At 35.9% G+C, this 20,633-nt stretch overlaps 1 protein-coding gene across 2 annotated transcripts; it reads right to left on the bottom strand.

Moving 5' to 3' along the window:
• Positions 1-1,343: 1,343 nt before the first annotated feature.
• On the bottom strand, positions 1,344-19,443 carry LOC131157533 (uncharacterized). Of its 2 annotated transcripts, XM_058111761.1 has the most exons (17): positions 19,233-19,443; positions 18,720-18,884; positions 10,114-10,164; positions 9,816-9,991; positions 9,306-9,383; positions 9,106-9,217; positions 8,626-8,710; positions 8,476-8,527; positions 8,314-8,372; positions 8,121-8,236; positions 7,882-8,000; positions 6,181-6,249; positions 5,945-6,002; positions 5,585-5,658; positions 2,902-2,950; positions 2,264-2,343; positions 1,344-1,601 (listed from the first exon to the last, which is right to left on the bottom strand). In XM_058111761.1, exons 2-17 carry the CDS (start codon positions 18,856-18,858, stop codon positions 1,539-1,541), a joined length of 1,380 nt encoding a protein of 459 aa, XP_057967744.1. In that variant the 5' UTR covers positions 18,859-18,884; positions 19,233-19,443; the 3' UTR covers positions 1,344-1,538. The 2 variants fall into 2 exon arrangements, with proteins under 2 accessions (XP_057967744.1, XP_057967745.1); XM_058111762.1 differs by lacking the exon at positions 1,344-1,601 and having other exon boundaries at positions 2,854-2,950; positions 19,233-19,423.
• Between the last annotated feature and the right edge of the window lie 1,190 nt (positions 19,444-20,633).

The following is a 20,633-nucleotide window of genomic DNA, read 5'->3' on the forward strand; positions in this document are numbered from 1 at the left end:
AAGTAAAATTTAGAGCAGAGTGTGTTTCTTCTCTATTTTGTTGGCTTATAGGCTTTGGCGCCCATTTTTTAAAACTATTGGAGATTAAATTTATCATTTGAAGACATGAATATTGAGCCATAGTGCTACATATACTGGGCTTGATGAGCCTTTTTGTTGATGTATCAAGTCATTTTCATTTTTCATTTGGTAGCTTTAATTGTTCTTCTGCGGCAGCTACAAGAGGGAGCTCTGAATTTTGTTTTTTTTTTTTTTTTTTTTTTTTGGGTTATTCCCTTGGGTACATATAGTGGGGCTTGAGATTGAATTTTGTTATTTTCATTTCTAGATGGATTTTTTTCAGTTGACAGATTGTGGATGCCATTTTTCGTCGCTTCATATTTGTGGTATAGGTGCCAAATGTAGTGTCCAAAGGCAACAACAATAATGACTTGGGGACTGGCTGTGAAGAGAATTGATTGCTAATTGCTTAGATTTTAGATGATGTGTTCTTTTATTCTTATTTTTCCATTGTTACATGGGACGGTTGGGATTTGAAAAAAATCAAAAAGGGATTGGCCCTAGTTTCTCGTGAGGACTGACTTGAGCTTAAACTTTAAACAGCGCATGGCCGAAGTCAATTTATCCAATTGACAAGCCCACTTGATGGCATAATGTACACACATCTAAAAGGTTGAAGTTGAAACTTGAAACCTCAATCACCACCTGTTGTCTGTTGATGGATGGAACAAGTCACATTCTTTTTGGGGTTGTGCTCTATAGATAACACATCTCAAGTTGCAGAAGAAAATGCAGAGGGCAAAATAAAGAAGGAAATAAAGAGGGGATTGGGGGATTTTATTAAGAGGTAGGGGCAAAGAGGTGGCCTGACTTATTACGAGAATGAGTCGGCCAACGTTTCCCAGCTTATCCTCCACGCACTGCTGCTGCCTATGAATGATGCAGAAAGCTGCTTAAGAAGTGTGTGTGGTCCTTCTGTCCCATATCATTCATGCATAAATAGATGTGCAAAACGTGTAACACTCTTCTCTATTCATTTTTCTTTTATGAGGCTCTGGGCCGTGATTCCAGTTTTTGTGAAACAAGACAGGTAGCAGTGCAATGACCCAGTTTTAATTTAGGTCTTTAAAATATCTATGCAATGTATGCAACTATTCCATTCATGTGCAATGCCCCTCCCCCCAAAAACAAAAAAAAGAAAAAATACAGACTATTAAGATCGAATTAGCATATAAAAGGTCTGGCAAAATCACTAATGCAGCTAGAAATACCCAGTTGGGATATGGCTCTGAAGGGTGAATATAACATGTACCAAAAACAAAATATATGTTTTCTTTCCCTGGTTGAGAGATCGAAACAGTATCGCTTTCTTAAATTTCTTTCTAAATTGTTAAAGGGGCAGGATAATTTTACAACTTGACAACAGTACATAAAATTACTAACATTTTTTTTTACATTCATTGTTAGGCATAATTCTAGCATATATTGTTGAAAACCTTGGAAACCAGGCAAGTAATGATGAAGCAGATAAAAGAGCACTACCAGGTCAATGAATTTTTTGATTGCTGAAGTTTTGCATTATAGGAATTTTCCATTTCTTCCTGCATCATTCATAGGAAGTAATTCAAAAACTGTGCATCAAGATAAGAAACATTTATACATTCGCAGAATGCAACTAAATCAAGCTCCTTGTGCTCATAAGTCTGTTATCAACAAAAATTGGGTTTCTTGAGTTGCAGACACAAAATGGGGTATGTCCTTGTAGCCATTTCAATGCTAAAATAGCAAATTCATAGAGCTGCAATGGTTCAAACTTTTAAAAATTAACGCACTAATTTTCCCTATAGGCATTTTTCCCTATATTAAGATAGGGTATGTCCTTGTAACCATTTCAATGCTAAAATAGCAAATTCATAGGGCTGCAATGGTTCAAACTTTTAAAATTAACTCACTAATTTTCCCTATAGGCATTTTTCCCTATATTAAGAAAAATTGGCCCACTGACTCCCTAACCCATTGACCGGCCACCTTTCACAATCGAGTTTTTTAAGAATTGTCTAATTCTCCTCTCTAGGCCCTCTCCCTCCCATTCAACAACTTACTATGGATCTTGGAATGTCATTGGCATACCAAGATAGCTCCCAAATTAAAGGCAAATTCCTAGATTTAAAACATTAAAATAAACTAGTAAACTACATATAAGACAACAGGTGAATCGCATTATCCTTAAGAAAACAAGATGACATAAGTACAAGATAAATACCTTACAAGCTTTCAGCAAAGGCTGCAAGAAGGATGATCTGAAAAATCTTACTGATTTTCCAAGTGTAGTTCTATCACATTCTGCCATCAAATAAAGCAAAATTTTAAACTGTTGATGATCAATTATAGAAAAAAAAAAAAGTCAATATTGAGTCCTGGATCGATAAAAATACCAACATTAATAAAAATTCTAAAACTGGGACTAGCAATTATCAAATAATTGATAGAATTGATAAGAAACGTCTTTTCTATCCCACAATTCATCAAGAAATCAACCCATCTAATTCCAAAAAAATCTTTTTGGATTGAATGGGAATGAATGAAGAAATACTAAATTGTCCCATATCATATATATAAGACTTTGGTTCTTCCCAGAATTTGTGGAAGAAAAAATTAATAAATAAATAAATAACTCCTTTGGTATCAGCCCATCTATGGACTTCTCAAATTCCATTATCCCCCAAAACAGAATTAAGGAAACTAAGAGGAAAAACAAGTCCCACCCTTGCATCATTCTATATTAGTATTGGTGTTAGTAAAATGTATTTGTTAACCACCAAATGGAATAATTCACAGATTTAGTGACCATACCATGAATTATCAAGGGGAGTAAAAAGCAGAAGAGCAGTAGTTACGCACCATTATCTACATCAGCTCTTAAACCTCCCACATTGAGTTCTTCCAGAAGCTGTAAGATTGAAAAATTAGAAATGGATTCATACTACGGAATAAAATAATCATTTACCAAAAAAGAAATCATGATGCAGCACTTAATGCTACAGTTTATGCTTCATCATTCTCTACTACAACATGTAGAAGGATCTAAAGCTTAAAGAGTTTGTTTAGACATGCAAAACAATTTTCATTTTTTATTTTTAGATTTCAAAATAATTTCAAAGACAACTTGTTTACCAATTTTCCAAAACTTATATAAGATAATATTTGGAATTATATATTTGGAGCTTGAATTTGGATTTATGTGGATTTAGAGGAAACTCTAAACATAATCTATACAAATTAATATCCAAGATTATGCTCCCATATGCAAGAGTAAGAAATCTAGAAAAATAATGAGAATATACTTTTGGACTTTTCTACATGAATTTGGAAAATTGGAAAACAAGGTGACACTTTGGTAACTATTTGAAAAATTAAAAATAAAACTATTTTCACAAGAAAATAATGCTAAAACTGTTTATTTTTGTCCATGTATTTTATACAAATGTTGTACAACAACAACAACAAAACCAAGCCTTAAGTCCCTCTAGATGGGGTTAGCTATATGAATCCTTTTCCACCAATTTATGCGATCATAGACCATTTCTTTTGACAAATTCAGGGATATTAAATCTTTATTCACTATCTCCTCCCAAGTTATTTTAGGTCCACAACTAAACAGGCCCTTTGATGCTGAAAGATAGTTGGAGGATCTCATTCTCACCCTACATTCATGAGACGTACAATGTTACCTAGACAAGGAATGGGAAAAGGATCACAGCATTAGCACATTCTCTAAATTGCAGTACATCACGAAGGCTTACATAAATATACAGGTGAAAATGCATGATAGTCCTTAGATATTCTAATGTTGATGTGTTCCCAAATTAAAAGAAAATGATAATTCAAGTAGATAGATAATACCTTGGAAAAAAGTTTTAATGTGATAATTCCCCTCTCCTCACCCCCACCCATAAAGATATATGACAAGAAAATTATTGAATTGAAACTTCGATTGGCTATATGTTGTGTTCCAAAACATGAAAGCACAATGCACCCAATTTGCAGCTTGCTAGTCTGTTAGCATTTAGGGTAACTATGAATCAGAATAACCAACGCAGATGGATGAAGAGGGAAAAAAAAAAAAAAGGCGGATGGATGAAGAAGCAAAAGCCAAATACAAATCATGTTTGAAATACACATACTTCAGAGCAACAACATAAGTCGGAGCCTTTTTTTTTTCTTTTTTTTTTTAAAAAGAGGGCGGCACCTCCTATCTTTATTAGAAAACCCCTCACTTATGGTGGAGGAATACCGTGGTTCCAACCTTGAGACTTGAGAAAAGCAAAATCAAACCCCAAGAATCTAAAACTGACTTAACCAACCTATTCAAAACCAATAAACCAATGACCAACAACCAAACAAATGAATAAGAACTAAACAACTATAAGTGAAAAACAAACAAAACTACGGAAGAACTAAACATAAGTCGGGAGCCTGAATTTAAAAAACAGAAAATAAATGAAGGTTAGCCCATACAATATATGGATAAATGAGGGATGAACCAGCAACCTCAATGGACATTGAGCAATGAGTGGCAAAGGGAAGGGAAGGCAGACTTGGTTAGTCCTGTTTAACAAGGACAGCATCCAAGAGACCAAGGTTGCTTCTCTGTAAAGGCAATGAAATGATCAAAGGAATACAGTTAGAAAAGGGAAATTTTCAAAATCAGAACATAGACCTCTTAGGTACCAGGTCATACCATATTAAATGCTACATATATTTGGGGTAAGTTATAAATGATGGACATGGCAGTGAACCAACTGCGAGCTACAAAAGTACCAGAGTAGCAGGGGCTGTTGCAGCATAAAATCAACTGACCGAACTGATGCTCAAAACGAGGACAACGATACCTTAAGTCCCAATTGATCTCTTCCTCAAATTCATATTCAAAGTGAAAGGAAATAGCAAAATGACCAGATAATGGCCAAACATAATTCTTAAGTCCCTCACTTGTCAGGATAGCTATACTCTCTTCAGCAACTCTTATCATCACAAAAAGGCAACCATAGAATGATAGAACAACGGGATGATGAAAGAAAAATGACAAATTTTGAGGAAAAAAAAAAGTTGCATTGCCTAATTCCCAGCATTCCTGTTCAGATATTCAATTATTCTTCAAAAATCAGTTAGCAGATGGATTTGCATTGTATACAGGGTATATCAGATACCAAATACCCTGTCAGTGATTTGGTCATCACTTGTCAGGATAGCTATACTCTCTTCAGCAACTCTTATCATCACAAAAAGGCAACCATAGAATGATGGAACAACAGGGTGATGAAGGAGAATGACAAAAATTTGGAGGGGAAAAAAAAAAAGTCGCATTGCTTAACTCCCAGTATTCCTGTTCAGATATTAAATTATTCTTCAAAAATCAGTTAGCAGACAGATTTGCATCCTATACAGGGGATATCAGATATCAAATACCACGTCAATGATTTGGTCATTTTCAAAATTAGAACACATATTAAGCAGGATAACTGAATTCTCCAGGTAAGCAACCATGCAATTGATATGATGCATTAACATAGTAAATGCATACCTTGGATAAGGTTGGTACAGTGGCCGGATCAAATTCCTCACAATGGTCTGGGTCAATGGGAACACAGACACGGCCTGAAATAAAACTGAAAAATTACTAGCAAGGAAATGAGATTAAAAACAAAATAACATTACAACCTAAGATCATAAAATATGGTTGCACAACGCATCCTCAAAGTTCCCTAAAACAAGCATGTATAAGTTCCAAAATTTATACAGATAATCATTGTGACCTTGCACTCCTGAAACAATTTTACTCAAAAAATCAACTACATTCAAGCTGCATCTAATAAAAAAACTCCAATTGCAATTTTCCATATGATGGCCATTCATATTTCACTACAAAAATTCAGTTACTAACCTGTTTTTGGATGTACGCAGAATGGTGCCTTCAATAAATGGTTCATGTGCCTCGAAACCTGAGAGACAAGTTCCATGTGAAGAGTTAATCCATTCAAGACGAGAATGGATCCAAATTAGTAACATTCTCTCTATAGAAATGATCTTAAACAACAGTGTGCTGCAAAAATCTCAAGCCATTAAAATGTATACAAGAGGTGCCTGGCGAGGAGACGGCATAAGGGAAGTTGCACAAACCTCCATGTCAAGCCTGGGGTAGGTATAAGAAAACACAATTTCTTCAACGCATCTGTGAATCCCCTGTGCCTGAAACAGGAATAGAATTGAAAATGGAATTGATGTCAGAAACAAGTGGCAGATAGTCCAACATCAAAAACTTGCTCCCTGCAATGAATCAAACACACATTAATGCCAAAAGGTTGGAAGTGCGTATTCTTCAAGATTTACAAAATTTATACTATAAATAGGAAAATAGAGAACAGATAAAAAAAAATGCAGTTCAACATCATAAAGAGTATAAGGAAATAAAAATAGAGGTCAGGTCAATACCATATTAGTAAAGAATGAAGAAAGCTTTTGTTTGGCTGTTTGCTGCACTAATCTACATCCATGTCCAAATTCCAAACCATAAGAGATATTAAATGGAGCTTAACAAGCATATCAACTACTACTACTTTAAAGCAAATCTGCTACTGCTGCTTGAAGATGAATAGCCCAACCATCGGTGGTCAGCTATATGAATCCTTAATCCATTAGGCTAAATTTAAGCCACCTCTACTGTCAAATTAGATTTTAATAAACAATATTTGATTGCTTTAATCACCACTCTTCTTGGCTTACTCTTATGATACAATGTAGTCATCATTTTCTTATGGTGCATTTATAGGTCTCTGTTGCACACTTTCAAACCAGCTTAACCAGTTCTCTTATGCTGTCTCAAATTGGTACTACATGTGATCTCTCCAAATGCAAGCATTTTTTATTCTTCGTATCCTCATTGTTGACTCATTCATCTCAAAAACCTCATTCTGTGAACATACTTTTTCAACTTGATGGGCATTCACAACACAAAATGATCATGTCAGAGTGAGGAGAGATGAAGCTTGAGCACACCTACAATGGCATAAAAAATAGTCCAAGCCCCACGCACAATCATAGTGCACATGCAAGTGTGTGTGTGCATGCGCGCACACGCATAATCTATGTAGGTGTAAATGAGCTGCTTGTGACTTGGACTGGGGGCTCATCTCATGGCACACCACAGGCTCTCAGGTTTCAAAACCTGGGAAAGCCACACCGTGGCTCTTAAGAAGATCGAGCAACCTCAGCCCCACACCCACACAAAAAAAAAGTGGATTGTACCAAAAAATAAAATGCAGGCATAAAAAAATTAATTAATTAATTAAAAAAAAACACACACATAAAATTTGTTTGAATAAATATATTTTCATCACCAATATCCAGCTTTTTTGTAACTTCTGCCTTTGCCTAATTGCTATGGCCCTATGCAACTAGTTCTACATGCAATGTCAAGTATCCTCTTACAGATAATACCAGAGAATGCATCATTATAGGCATGTTTACCTATCATCAGAGTTCCCATAAGTTCTTAAAAATACCAAGGGTGCAAGTTAGCAGAAGAAACTCATGAAACCTACTGCTCAACTGCTGCAGCCATATAGTTTGCATAATTCATGGATAAATTACCTATAATACAATAAATTCAACCAACGCAACATTTATCATCCAAAACTGTACTATTAGATTCCTAAGCAATCCTCAACTAGGTTGATGACACCGAAACAAATGAAGTGGTGGATCCTCCATGTCAGAGATATCTATCAAAATTCATGTGTTACTCACAATAAGCATGCTCGGCACAAGGAACCAGCACAAATTTGCATACTTAGATATGATGTTAGCATAGACATTCCATACCTTCTGTTTCCCAGATTGCAGCAAATTTTTTAGCAGCTCCCATCGAACAACATTGATGTCTTTTGAAATGGATGACCGCCTGTTCTCCAGCCACTTCCCCCTAAGATCAGAAGTGAGAGCTGCAAAGATATCACTTTACATTACATGCGACTGACAATGGTTGACAGAAAAAAGCTTATTTTTATGGGAATGGAAAACAAAGGGGAAACAAAAATAGGTCTTATTTCAAATTCGCATACATTCATCAGGAATCATCTCTAGGATCTTCTCAAATCTCTCCTCAGTTGAAAATAACTTTTGACTACAAAGCCATGTCTCCTCAAAGAAATCCCTCAAAACTTCAGTGTATGATCTCCTGCAGCCATAATATGACTTGGTAGATTTAAGGTGAAAAATAAAATTTTGGAAGAGGGGGGGGGGGGGGAACCTTACGCAAGGAAAGGATGAAGAGGACCCATGAAAGAAACTTTCTTGTGACTGTTTTCATTGCCCTGAACCAAAGAAAATAAAAAATCAACAACTTACATCAGGATTTTAATGTTATCAAAGATCTGTCAGAAACACCAATCATATTGTGAAACAATAGTATACAACCTTGTATACACGGAAATAGTCAGCAATAGCTGCTCTCTGTTCATTAGTCAACCTATCAGAACGATGGCAATTAATTTCAACCTTCAAATTTCCATTACAAAGAAAACCAAAAGAAGTGAACTTTCAGTTTCAAGTTTTCTACAGCATTACCTTCTTGCTCTCCCATCACAAACCCAACAATGGACACCACGTCGACCACTATATACCCAGAGAATGTGATTAAAGCCAAAATCATCTGTTTTAAAAAAGTTAATGGAAGGCATAAGACCAAGATATAAACCACATTATGCTCTGATGATTATATAAGCAAACAATAACAACAACAACTAGCCATCATGCCCACACAATACGTGTGAAAATAATTGTCTAAGACCAACTTCACATACGCAAGCAATGCTATCAAGTAACATCTTTTCTTTGTTCTCATAATAGTAATTCTCATGGATGACACTACTACTTTTCATTATCAAATCTCTGCAAAGCATATGTTCCTAGGGGATAGGCTGTTACCAAATGTTACAGAACTGTCATAGTCATTATCACATTAATTGAGAGCACAGTTCCCATAACAATTCATACCCATTGAACTTCTTGACACAAATCATCAGCATATAAATGTAATATCCATACCTCTCAGGGCAGTATCAATCACTTTAATAGCCACTGTCATCAGTGGCCAGCAGTCTGAGCAAACATCAGCTCCTGAGCAGCAATATCTAACATCATCATAGTCTGTTATATCCTGTGGGGAAAAAACTAATTAAGCACAAAATATTCCATGCTTTGTTACATCAAAATTGCTTATTTGCTTCAAATTTTGATTAGCTTACAATGTCAAAAACGAGCTCCCTCTCCACTGGAGTGAAAACATTATCACCAGCTTGTGCATAAGCATGTCTCTTGGCAGGCTGCAGCATAAATAAAATATAATGATTAAAAATGAAAAAGGCATAAAAGTTGCCATGTGGGATTCGGTACAGATTATAATTCACCAGAAAGTATACATGAGTCCAGCATTTAATGCATGAGTAGTGAATATGAAGGCTTAACAATTATTCAAAAGCAATGCACGCTTCAGTTGGTGATTGGTCAATAATGTCATTGGTCAGTTATGCAGCTCAACATGAAAGAATTGGAAAAAAGAAATAAATAATAACATAAACTTTGGAAAGCTCCAAAAGATAAGCCTTCATGAAGTTACCTAAGGCCACACTGTGGCACACATATTCTACAAATAACATTAATTTAATTGTTGCGAAAATCAAGCTTTAATTGTTGGAAATCAGGGTTAACTGACTTTCAAGCTTGCTTGAAAGAACAAAAACGAGTGTGAATCTTACATCCACACTGTACACTGGTCCAATATCAATTTTGAATGGGCACTTCTCTTTGATTGAATTTTCGAGTTCAGATGCACTGCTAAATGACTGGAACCGCAGATAAATGTCATTATCCAGTGTAAAAGAAAACTCTCTTCTGCCAAAATAGGACCAATCACATGCAGGATGCTTCCCATCTGCAGATAAGCAATAAACTCAAACAGTGAGAAAACAGAAGAATATCTATGCATATACGAATGCACAATTGTGCACATCTGAAGGAGCGAAAATGAATGACCAAAGAGGAAACTTAAATTACCATTTCCATAAGACATCCATTTATATAGATCAGCATGTGGGAAAAGCTTCCCTGCAACAAGTAATGTATCCACACTAATGAGAAGATACTATCATCTTTTTTCATACGTAGAGAGTAACAGCACAACCTCTCTGAGCAAAAATAACATTTGTCAAAACCTCTTAACAAGTCTTCAACCATAAACACCAGCATACAAAAATAATGTAATTAAACATATTTTGGAGAATTCCTAATGTGAGCTTTCATGAGTTGAAATTAAATTTGTGAAAAACAGATTGAACTAATCTATTACAATTGAATCAGAGGACATGATGATGATTATGGACTTTGGTGCCTCTAGCATAAGCAGGCCTAGTGCAGCCCACGATGTAAAAGGAAAGGGCAGTGCCCTGTTCACCAAGGAATCCATGATGGGTGCTTTGAGTCCTAGAGCATTTAGAGATATGCCTAAAACCCAAAATTCTTTGTATTATTTTATTGTGTCCTAGTATCTACGTCTAATTTGGAAGTATTTGACTAGGATCTTACAATATATGCATGCCAATAGGCAGGAATTCAAGTTAATAGCTATTGAGAATAGCTCATGACCAAAAAAGAGACCGTTGCCAGTATTGTGTATATAGAAATCAACAGCACCAACCACTTTTTTCAGACAGTCCCAAATGAATTGGCTTATTCAGAAAATGTCTTGTTCTTTGGAAAATCTACCTGAAGTGTGGCAGTTGGAAAAATATTTGATTTTATCAATTCAGAAAATGGCTTATATCACTGATTGATTGCAGTTAGAAAACCCATCATCCGTCCATGCAAATAAAAGGAGATTCTTCCACTTTGCAGCATCCCTTTTTGTTCCCTAAAATATCCCTATATAAATAGGATTTGGATCATCTCATTCTAAGCAAGGTCGTATTCTCTTGATTTATACAACTAGTGAAAAGACTAGTGAACAAATGGAAATATATATATATATATATATGTTAGATAAAAAACTAGTGAAAAGACATAAAAGCACACTAATAGCAATAGAGAACATGATTGTCAAATTGTCATGTTGCTCTCCTAACATGTGAGGATCCAAATCCATACAAATATTGATTGAAAATCTAATTGTTACCTTAAAGCTTAAGTTGTTAGATTGTAGGCCAACAATGTGTGAGGTAAGTAGAAGTCCACCACCATTTTGTGGGCCCCATGTCAAAAGAATAATAAGAAGAAAAAAAAGAGAGAAGATTGAAGAAAGGAGGCAGATGGTGAAAATTTGGTCAACTAGGGGTGGCAGTTGTTATTACTACCGTACCGCACAATACTACTACTATACTGCACTGTACTACTACCATACCACACAATACTACTATTGTACCGCACAACACTACTACAAAACCGCACAATACTACTACAGTACTCATATTTTGATTACAAATAGGTTCATCCCATCTCATTTGAATCATCCCTAAAAATTTAGAATTCCTTGTATTTTGAAGGCTTGTTAACCAATTTTGTATTTGGGTTTGGAAAGAGAACTTGAGAGTTTTTCTTTTGTATTGTTGTATTCTCCTTATTTGAATTAGTGAATTGCTTCTAGCTGCTCCGTGGTTTTGTCTCCAAATTGGAGAGTTTTCCACATAAAATTCTAGGTGTTGTATTTGTATGGCTTGTTCTTTATTGCCTTTCTCTATATCAGTTGGATCTTGAATTGGGTATAAAAGAAGTGGTATTAGATGAAGGAAATTTTGTATACATTACTGTTTACGTATATACAGATACTATTTGACCACGCTCCTGACAATTCGTATAAGAGCCATATACTTGATTTAGAGAAAGATGGGTACAAGCAGTTCCAAAGCTACAACCATTGCAATTTCAAACATAAATTTTGAATTCAAAAAATTTGATGGAAGTAATAGCTTTGGAATGTGGCAATGTGAAGTTATCGATGTCCTTCATCAACATGGACTAGACATAACGTTGGAAGATAAACCCGAAGACATGAAGGAGGTAGACTAGAAAGAACTGAATCGAACAGCTTGTGGGACGATCCAACTGTTCCTCGCAAAAGATGTCAAGTATGTCGTCATGAGAGAAAACATAGCCAAGACGCTATGGCAGAAGCTGGAAGACAAATACATGATGAAGAGCATCCAAAATAGGCTGCATTTGACAAAGAAACTCTTTCGATTCCAATAAAAGGAAGGTACGTCCATGATCGATCATTTGAATATTATGAACAAACTACTAGCTAATTTGTTAAATCTAGATGAAGAAATTAAAGATGAAGATAAAGCTATTATTTTTCCAAACTCCATGCCTGATCCTTAAGAGCATTTTGTAACCACCATAATGTATGGGAAAGATACTCTTTCTTTTAAGGATGTCTCAAATGCATTAATGAATCATGAAGTTGGTAAAAAGGATAAAGAAGTTGAAAGTAATGCATCGGAAGCTATGGTGGTACGGGGGAGGTCCAAAAGCCGCATAACATATAAAAGGAACAACTCTCGCTCCAAATCGAGAGTAGTTTCTTCGAATGGAAGATCCCTTGCTAAAGATGAATGCGGATTTTGTCAAAACAAAGCCATTGGAATAAGGACTGCCCTAAATTGAAGCACAAGGAGAAGCAGAATGCGAGCGCCAACACAAATGCTAATGTAGCTGATGAATCTAATGAGGACATAGACATAGCACTTATCTCCACAACAAAATGTTAGCCTACTGAATGGATCCTAGATTCAAGATGCACCCATCATATGACATATAATAAAAGCTATTTCACTAGTCTTGAAATAGTAGATGGTAGAAAAGTACTCATAGGAGATGACCATCCATGCCAAAATAAAGGAGTTGGTACTGTTCAATTGGAGTTGCATAATGGAACAACTCTAAAGCTAACAAATGTTTGGTATGTACGTGATTTGAAAAAGAATTTGATTTTAGTAGGTTATTTAGATTCCAAAGGATTCAAAATCACCATTGAAAATGGAGTTATGAAGGTGATCAAAGTTGTTCTTGTTGTTTTAAAGGGCACAAGGAGAAATAACTTATATTTTTTTCAAGGACACATAGTTATAGGGTGGAGCCAACACCGCCGTGAAAAAATCAAAAGGAGACACTTCTGATACTACAAGGCTTTGGCACATGCGACTTAGACATGCCAGTGAAAAAGCTATGCAAGGGCTGGCAAAACAAGGCTTGTTGAAAGGTGCCAAAACTTGTAAATTATAATTTTGTGAACATTGTGTACTTGGAAAACAAACAAGAGTGAAGTTTAGTACTGCTGTCCACCAAACAAAAGGCATTTTGACTATGTATATACTAATGTGTGGGGTCCCACTAAGACTCCATCATTAGGCAGCAAACATTGGTTCATCACTTTTGTAGATGACTTCTCTAGAAGACTTTGGGTGTATATCATGAAACATAAAGATGTAATCCTGAACGTGTTCTTAGCTTGGAAGAAGATGATTGAAAACCAAACATGAAGAAATATCAAGTGCCTACAATCAGACAATGGTGGAGAATACAAGTCTAATCTGTTTCAAAAATTTTGCAAAGATGAAGGAATCAGGAGGCATTTCACCGTGAAGGGAACTCCACAACAAAATGGCATAGCAAAAAGAATGAATTGCACTTTGCTGTAAAAGGTAAGATGCATGCTATCCAACGTTGGTTTGGGTAAGGTGTTTTAGGCGAAAGTTGTTACATACGCCAGTAGGGGTGGCAAAACGGGTTCACGGGTCAAGTCATAAACAGGTCGATGTTAAATGGGTAACAATCATATAAACCTTAAGCCACCCGTTTATTAAACGGACGGGTCACGGGTTATCCGTTTAAAAAAAAAATTATAAATTTTAATTTTTTAAAGTTATTTTTTAAAGAAAAATAGTCTTATTTTATTTATTAAATCTTTAAAAAAATCGTAAAATGTAATAAAAAAAATGCAGATGGAGATTGGAGATGGACTAAGAGAGCCGAGAGAGGGAGATTGAGGTATGAGAAGCTGAGAGTGAAGTCGAGACTCGAAGACTGAGAGTGAGAGGGAAGGGGAGACTGAGGGTGAGATGAGAGATCGTGAGAGGGAGGGGGAGACTGAGGGTGACTGGGTGAGATTGTGAGAGGGACTAAGGGTGAGGGAGACTGAGAGAGAGGGCGAGGGAGATTGAGGGGGAGATGAGAGATCGTGAGAGGGAGGGGGAGACTGAGGGTGATTGGGTGAGATCGTGAGAGAGACTGAGGGTGAGGGAGACTAAGAGTGAGAGGGAGGGGGACTGGCGAGAGGCGGGAGGATCTGCAACTACCGGCGAGAGGATCTGCGGCGACGGCATGCTAGTGCTGCAGTGTTGGGCTATCGGAAGAAGAATTGAGGAGCTTAAAGATGAAATCTTGGCTGCCGAAAGAAGAAGTGAGGAGATTGAAGATGAAATCTTAGCTAGGCTACAGGCGGTGTGCAGTGCTGTCGTACTGGGGCAGAGAACATTGAGTGTGGAGTGGGTAAGAAATTAGGGTTTGGTTAAATGTGTGTATATATAGGTAAATAAACTGGGTGACCCAACCAGAACCGGGGTTGACCCGTTTATAAACGGGCGAGTCACGGGTTGGCTTCCATAAACCCAGACCCGTTTTAACTGGGCCACCGGGTCAGGACCCGTTTTGCCACCCCTATATGCCAGCTATATCATCAACAGACTGCCATACGCAATGCTTGAAAGGAAAACACCCATTGAGGTATGGACTAGAAAACTTGCTACTGATTATGATTCCTTACGTATTTTTGGTTGTCCAGCTTATAAACATGTACCTAATGGTAAGCTCAATCCCCGAGCAAACAAAGTCATTTTTCTTATCTTTAGCAGTGGTGTGAAAGGTTACAAATTGTGGAGTAAAGAAGCGAAAAAGTTGACATTTAGCAGGGATGTCATTTTTTACAAAAGTCGAATGCTCGCAAAAAGAAAAGAAAATGCACCCTTTGAAAAAGACTAACAAAGGTAATTTGCAAGATATACAAATTAAAAAGGCCATTATAAGACCTCAATCTGAATATATTCCTCCAGTCACAAAAGAAAATGATGAAGGATATGATGAAGAGGAGGAACCAGCAGAAGAGCCACAAAAGCAAGAAGAGTCTATTGCAACCAAGTGGAAGCCACTGCGGTATACAAACATGGTTGCATATGCCCTGCCTGTAGTTGAAGATGATATTCCTTACACATATAAAGAAACTGTTGCATGTTCTAAAAATGTGGAATGGAATAAAACCATGAATGAAGAAATGCAATCTCTTCAAAAGAATGATACTTGGAAGCTTGTAAAGTTTCCCAAAGTAAAGAAAGCAATTGGTTGCAAATGGATCTTTGCCAAGAAGAAAGATCCAAGTAAGAAAGAGAAAGTCAGATTCAAGGCTCGATTGGTGGCAAAAGGGTATGCTCAAAAGAAGGGAATTGACTATAATGAAGTTTTCTCTCCAGTAGTGAAGCATTCCTCTATTAGAATTTTTCTATCCATGGTAACCCAATTCGATTTGAATTTGGTTCAACTTGATGTAAAGACAGCCTTCTTACATGGAAATCTTGAAGAAGAAATTTATATGACACAACCAAATGGCTTCAAGACAAAAGGCAAAGAAGACTGGGTGTGCAAGTTGAAAAGGTATTTGTATGGTTTGAAACAATCTCCAAGGCAACAGTACAAGAAGTTTGATCAATTTATGAAAGACCATGGCTACATAATAAAAGCCAATATGATCATTATGTTTATCTTAGGAAATTGAATGATGGTTCTTTCATATATTTGCTCTTGTATGTCGATGGCATGTTGATTGCAGCCAAAAGTACAAAGGAGATTGAAGAATTGAAGACCAAATTGAAGATGAATTTTGAGATGAAAAATCTTAGTGAAGCCAAGAAAATTCTTGGAATGGAAATCACTCGTGACAAGGAAAAAGGTGTTGTGTGCTCAACCTAAAAGCAATATTTGAAGAAGGTACTAGAACAATTTGGCATGAAAGAAAATACAAAAGCAATAAGTACTCCTCTAGCTCTCCATTTTAAACTTAGTGCAAAACTATCCCCAAGCACTGATAAAAAAAAGAATATATATGGAACGAATACTATATGCTACTTTGGTGGGAAGCCTAATGCATTTGATGGTATGTACTAGACCTGATATTTCTCATGTTGTTGGTGTAATTAGTAGATATATGCATAATCCAAGTAAAAAGCGGACCAGACAGCTAGAGATCTAGTTTGCAACCCACACTTGCATTATCTACAACAGAAGCAGAATATATGGCAGCTGGAGATGCTACAAAAGAAGCCATTTGGATTCATGGTTTGATTGCAGAATTGGGAATTCACCAAGAAAAGGTGATGGTGTACTGTGATAAACAAAGTGCTATCCATTTAGCAAATAGTCAGGTCTATCATGCTAGAACTAAGCACATTGATGTTAAGTATCACTTTCTTCGTGATATAATGAATAATGGACAGTTTTGATTCCAGAAAATAGACATGAAGGAGAATCCCGTTGATATGTTGACCAAAGTAGTAAATGGAACTAAGTTCAACCATTGCTTGAACTTAGCCAATATTGTAAATGTCTGAAAAAGAATGAGGAGCAACGAGAGGCTTGAGCTGGAGGGGGAGAAACATAGAAGTTAGAATTTTTGAAAGAAAATCTTAAAGATTAGAAGCACCCCCAAATTGGTAGTGAGGTGAAGATTTGAAAGGTAAGTAGAAGTCCACCACCAATTTGTGGGCCCCATGTCAAAATAATAATAAGGAAAAAAAAATTTAAACAAAGTGGCAGATGGTGTAAATTTGGTCAAAAAGGGGTGGCAGTTGTTATTACTACCGTACCGCACAGTATTGCTACTGTACGGCACAATACCACTACCGTACCGCACAATACTACTACTATACCGCACAGTACTACTACCATACCACACAATACTACTGCAGTACTCATATTTTGACTATAAATAGGTACATTCCATCTCATTTCAATCATCCCTAAAAATTTAGAATTCTTTATATTTTGAAGGCTTGTCAGCGAACTTTGTATTTGAGTTTGGAGAGAGAATTTGAGAGTTTTTCCTTTGTATTGTTGTATTTTCCTCAATTGAATTAGTGAATTGCTTCTAGCTACTCCGTGGTTTTTCTCTCCAAATTAGAAATTTTTCCACATAAAATTATGGGTGTTGTATTTCTATGGCTTTTTATTCATTGTCTTTCTCTATATCAATTTGATCTTGAATTGGGTATAAATAAGTGGTATCAGGTGAAGTTGAATTTGTATACATTACTGTTTAAGTATATACAAACCTGTTCAACCACGCTCCTAACACAATGTATATCAAGCCTTAACAATTAGGGAATGGAGAAATAGAAATTTCCACATTAAAATTTGATAATAGTCATTCTCTTCCATGTTGGTTGGAATGACACCAACTTGTTCATGGTCATTTCCACCCTATTACCACTTTACAGCTTAAGCTGTTATGTTGTCAGCCAAGAATGCATATCAGGCCTTAACACACTCCCCTGCACGAGCAGCCCAAAACACATAGTAATAACACCCATTAGGAAATAAAATATTTTTTTTAAATACCACATAATAAGCATGGGCAAGAAGACTAGAAGGGGTTGGCCTACAACCTAACATGGAAATGTCTATTGCCCCATTCCACATTGCTTAAATACTTGAAATAAAATCAACATTTGCATGGTCATTTGCCATAAAATGGTACTGTCTTTTTCCTAAAGTTGAAAACTATCACACATTCATAACTATACCTATCCTATCCCATTCTAAAAAAGGATACAGTTAATTGATCACATTTTCCCAACAAATTACAACAATTCATATTATAGATTATAGAGAGAATTTAATTAAATTGTCAAAATAGAAAAATATTTTAAAATGCAGAGAAATATTTGTTGGAGTTTCAATTTTGAAACTACCAAAGGTTATTGTATACTTAATCCAAAGGTTACGGGAGTTTGTTTTTGAAACACCAAATGTGGTCCAACGTTGAAGGAGTCACCATCATGTTCCGCTGCAATTACCCATGATCTTCCTTGATTTGTGGCAACAAAACAGCACGAAGCCGTTTTTAAGTTTGATGGGGCTCGGCTACTATATACTGTTTTTGATCCCTAGGCTCACTCACTTGCTTCCTTAAGATATATACCATCATAATTGAGTGAGGTTAGAACTTGGAAACACCAAATCAGAGAAAGAAAAACAAATTGCAAGTTTTCGTCAATGGCCAGAGGTAACTCGTGATCCTTGGCTCTTGCATTTTTTTTTATACCGTTCTTGCAATGATGATTGGATTGGATCAGTTTTAGACTTTCAATATTGCACTAAAAAAATAAATACACATAACCTAAATTTCAATTAAAAAAAAGGATACTATTACTTGATCATATTTGCCCAACATCTATCACTAATTCATATCAGGGATGTAAAAAACATAATTTAATTAAATTATAAAAACATAAAAAAAAAATGTAAAAAAATGTAAAAAAATATTTACTTGCACTAAAAATAGATAAGTGAATACATTGCACTTATATCGACCAAACACGAATTAGAAACACAAAAACTCATACCGTAGTAAACTCTGATATAATTAGGGTTAAATTCATTGGGAACGGTATTGCCTTGCCCCTGCTCAGGACCTTGGGGGGGTTCATGGCCATCAATTACCATGCCATCGCTTCTTCCATCATCAACTTCCTTCTTTGTCATACTTGAGGTCTGTTATTGCCGTTATCCTGTCAAAAACAGACAAAAAAAATGCAGTTCAGCTCAAATTTGGGGGGAGGATCGGTTTCTATCAACAGCTAAATAAGTTGCAGATAATGAATTTAAAGAGTGAACAGCGAGGAAACCCTAACCCTAGAGGCTAAATCAGGGAAAATATACGGCGTTGCAGAGGAAGTTCTAAGTTCTAAAATTAAAGTTTTATATCCAAAAAACACGACAGTAGAGGCTGCTGGCAGTGCTGGACAAGGCCTCGTGCCGATGCTGTAGCAGCCGCACTGCATGGCCAAAGGAGGGAGCTCCCGCATTCAAATAGCAGCGGCCATAATGGAAAGAGGGAGAGAGAGAGAAAGAGAGACCTTGAGAGGCAGCGCCGGTAGCTGAGAAGCGGAACCTGGGCCCCTAACAGTAACGGAAGAAGAGATCGGAGATGAGATCGGACTGTGAGGTCGGAGAGAAGAAGACTGGCGATTGGCGAAGCTGGAACACTAACTGAGGAGGGACGAAAAGGTTTTTTCTTACCAATTGGCGGGAATGGTAGAAGACATGGTTCTTTTTTGGCGGGAGATCAGCAAGATAATAAAAAGAAAACCTAAAATAGTTAAGAGAGAGAGAGAGAGAGAGGGAAAAAATAAAATTAACCATTTTCGCTGATTCTATCTTTGATTAATTAATAAAGTTGATTAAATTTTGAGAGATCTGTGAAATTTTAGAGGATATGATAATAAGAGATGGATTATATAATTTAAATATCACAAATCTTTAATGGGTCCTAAAAAAATAATTATTGGAATTAAAAGAAATTATGGTTTTTAAGATTATGTGTTCTAAAAATAATGATTTTGATAATATTAAAGGCTGCTATATTTTAATTATATGTAGGATATGTGTTTGTGGTATATATGAAGTTTAAATATTTATAAAATATTGTTTGTTTCCATTAATCACAGTTATTAAGGTTAGAAAATAAAAGTTAAGAGGATAAGGAAAAAATGTTGAAAAGGAAAAGGGCGTACAACTAAACTAAATCAAATTGTTTATCAATTTTCATTCAATTTGATTCAACTTTGCAATTCAAATTGATCTTTCATTTTTTTTTATTGCATGAGCTAGCATTTGTCATTTGTTACGGGGTTCACTTGCTCAATTTGGTGTAATGATTTTGACACTTTATCATTTTACTATTTTCTATCATATGATGGTTTTACTTTAAATGAGATGCACCATTAACCTTTTCATTATGTGAGAGGGAAAAAAAATGTAGAATGGATGATACTTCTAGGATTAGTTTGAATTAAAGATCTTTGTAGGAAAGAAAAGAAAGAAAAAAAAACTCATTTTTGTACTATATTTTCTCTCTATTACCAAATATTACCAAAAATAAAAATTTATTTTAACATTGTCGCAATGTCCCATAGGAAGGATCCAAAATGGCCGTAGTTGATATCAATATTGATGATGTTGGAAATTGTGTGATCCTAAGAGGGAGGTGAATTGGACATTTAAAATTTTTCGCTAATTTAAACAATTACGCCGATTCACCGCATCTCGTATCTTATTCAAAATAAAACATGCATGTAAAGCAACTGAGCAATGTGTGCATACATAAACGTGTGCTGCTTATCTCATTTAAATTAATTTTGTGCGCATGCAAGATAGTTATAACAAAACATGAACAAGCTTACACATACTGAAATTAAAGTACGGAAAGTAAATGAGATAAGGAGAGAGAGACACATGATATTTGTTATCGAGATTCG

Source organism: Malania oleifera, chromosome 6 (genome assembly GCF_029873635.1).
Source record: "Malania oleifera isolate guangnan ecotype guangnan chromosome 6, ASM2987363v1, whole genome shotgun sequence".
NCBI lineage: Eukaryota > Viridiplantae > Streptophyta > Magnoliopsida > Santalales > Ximeniaceae > Malania > Malania oleifera.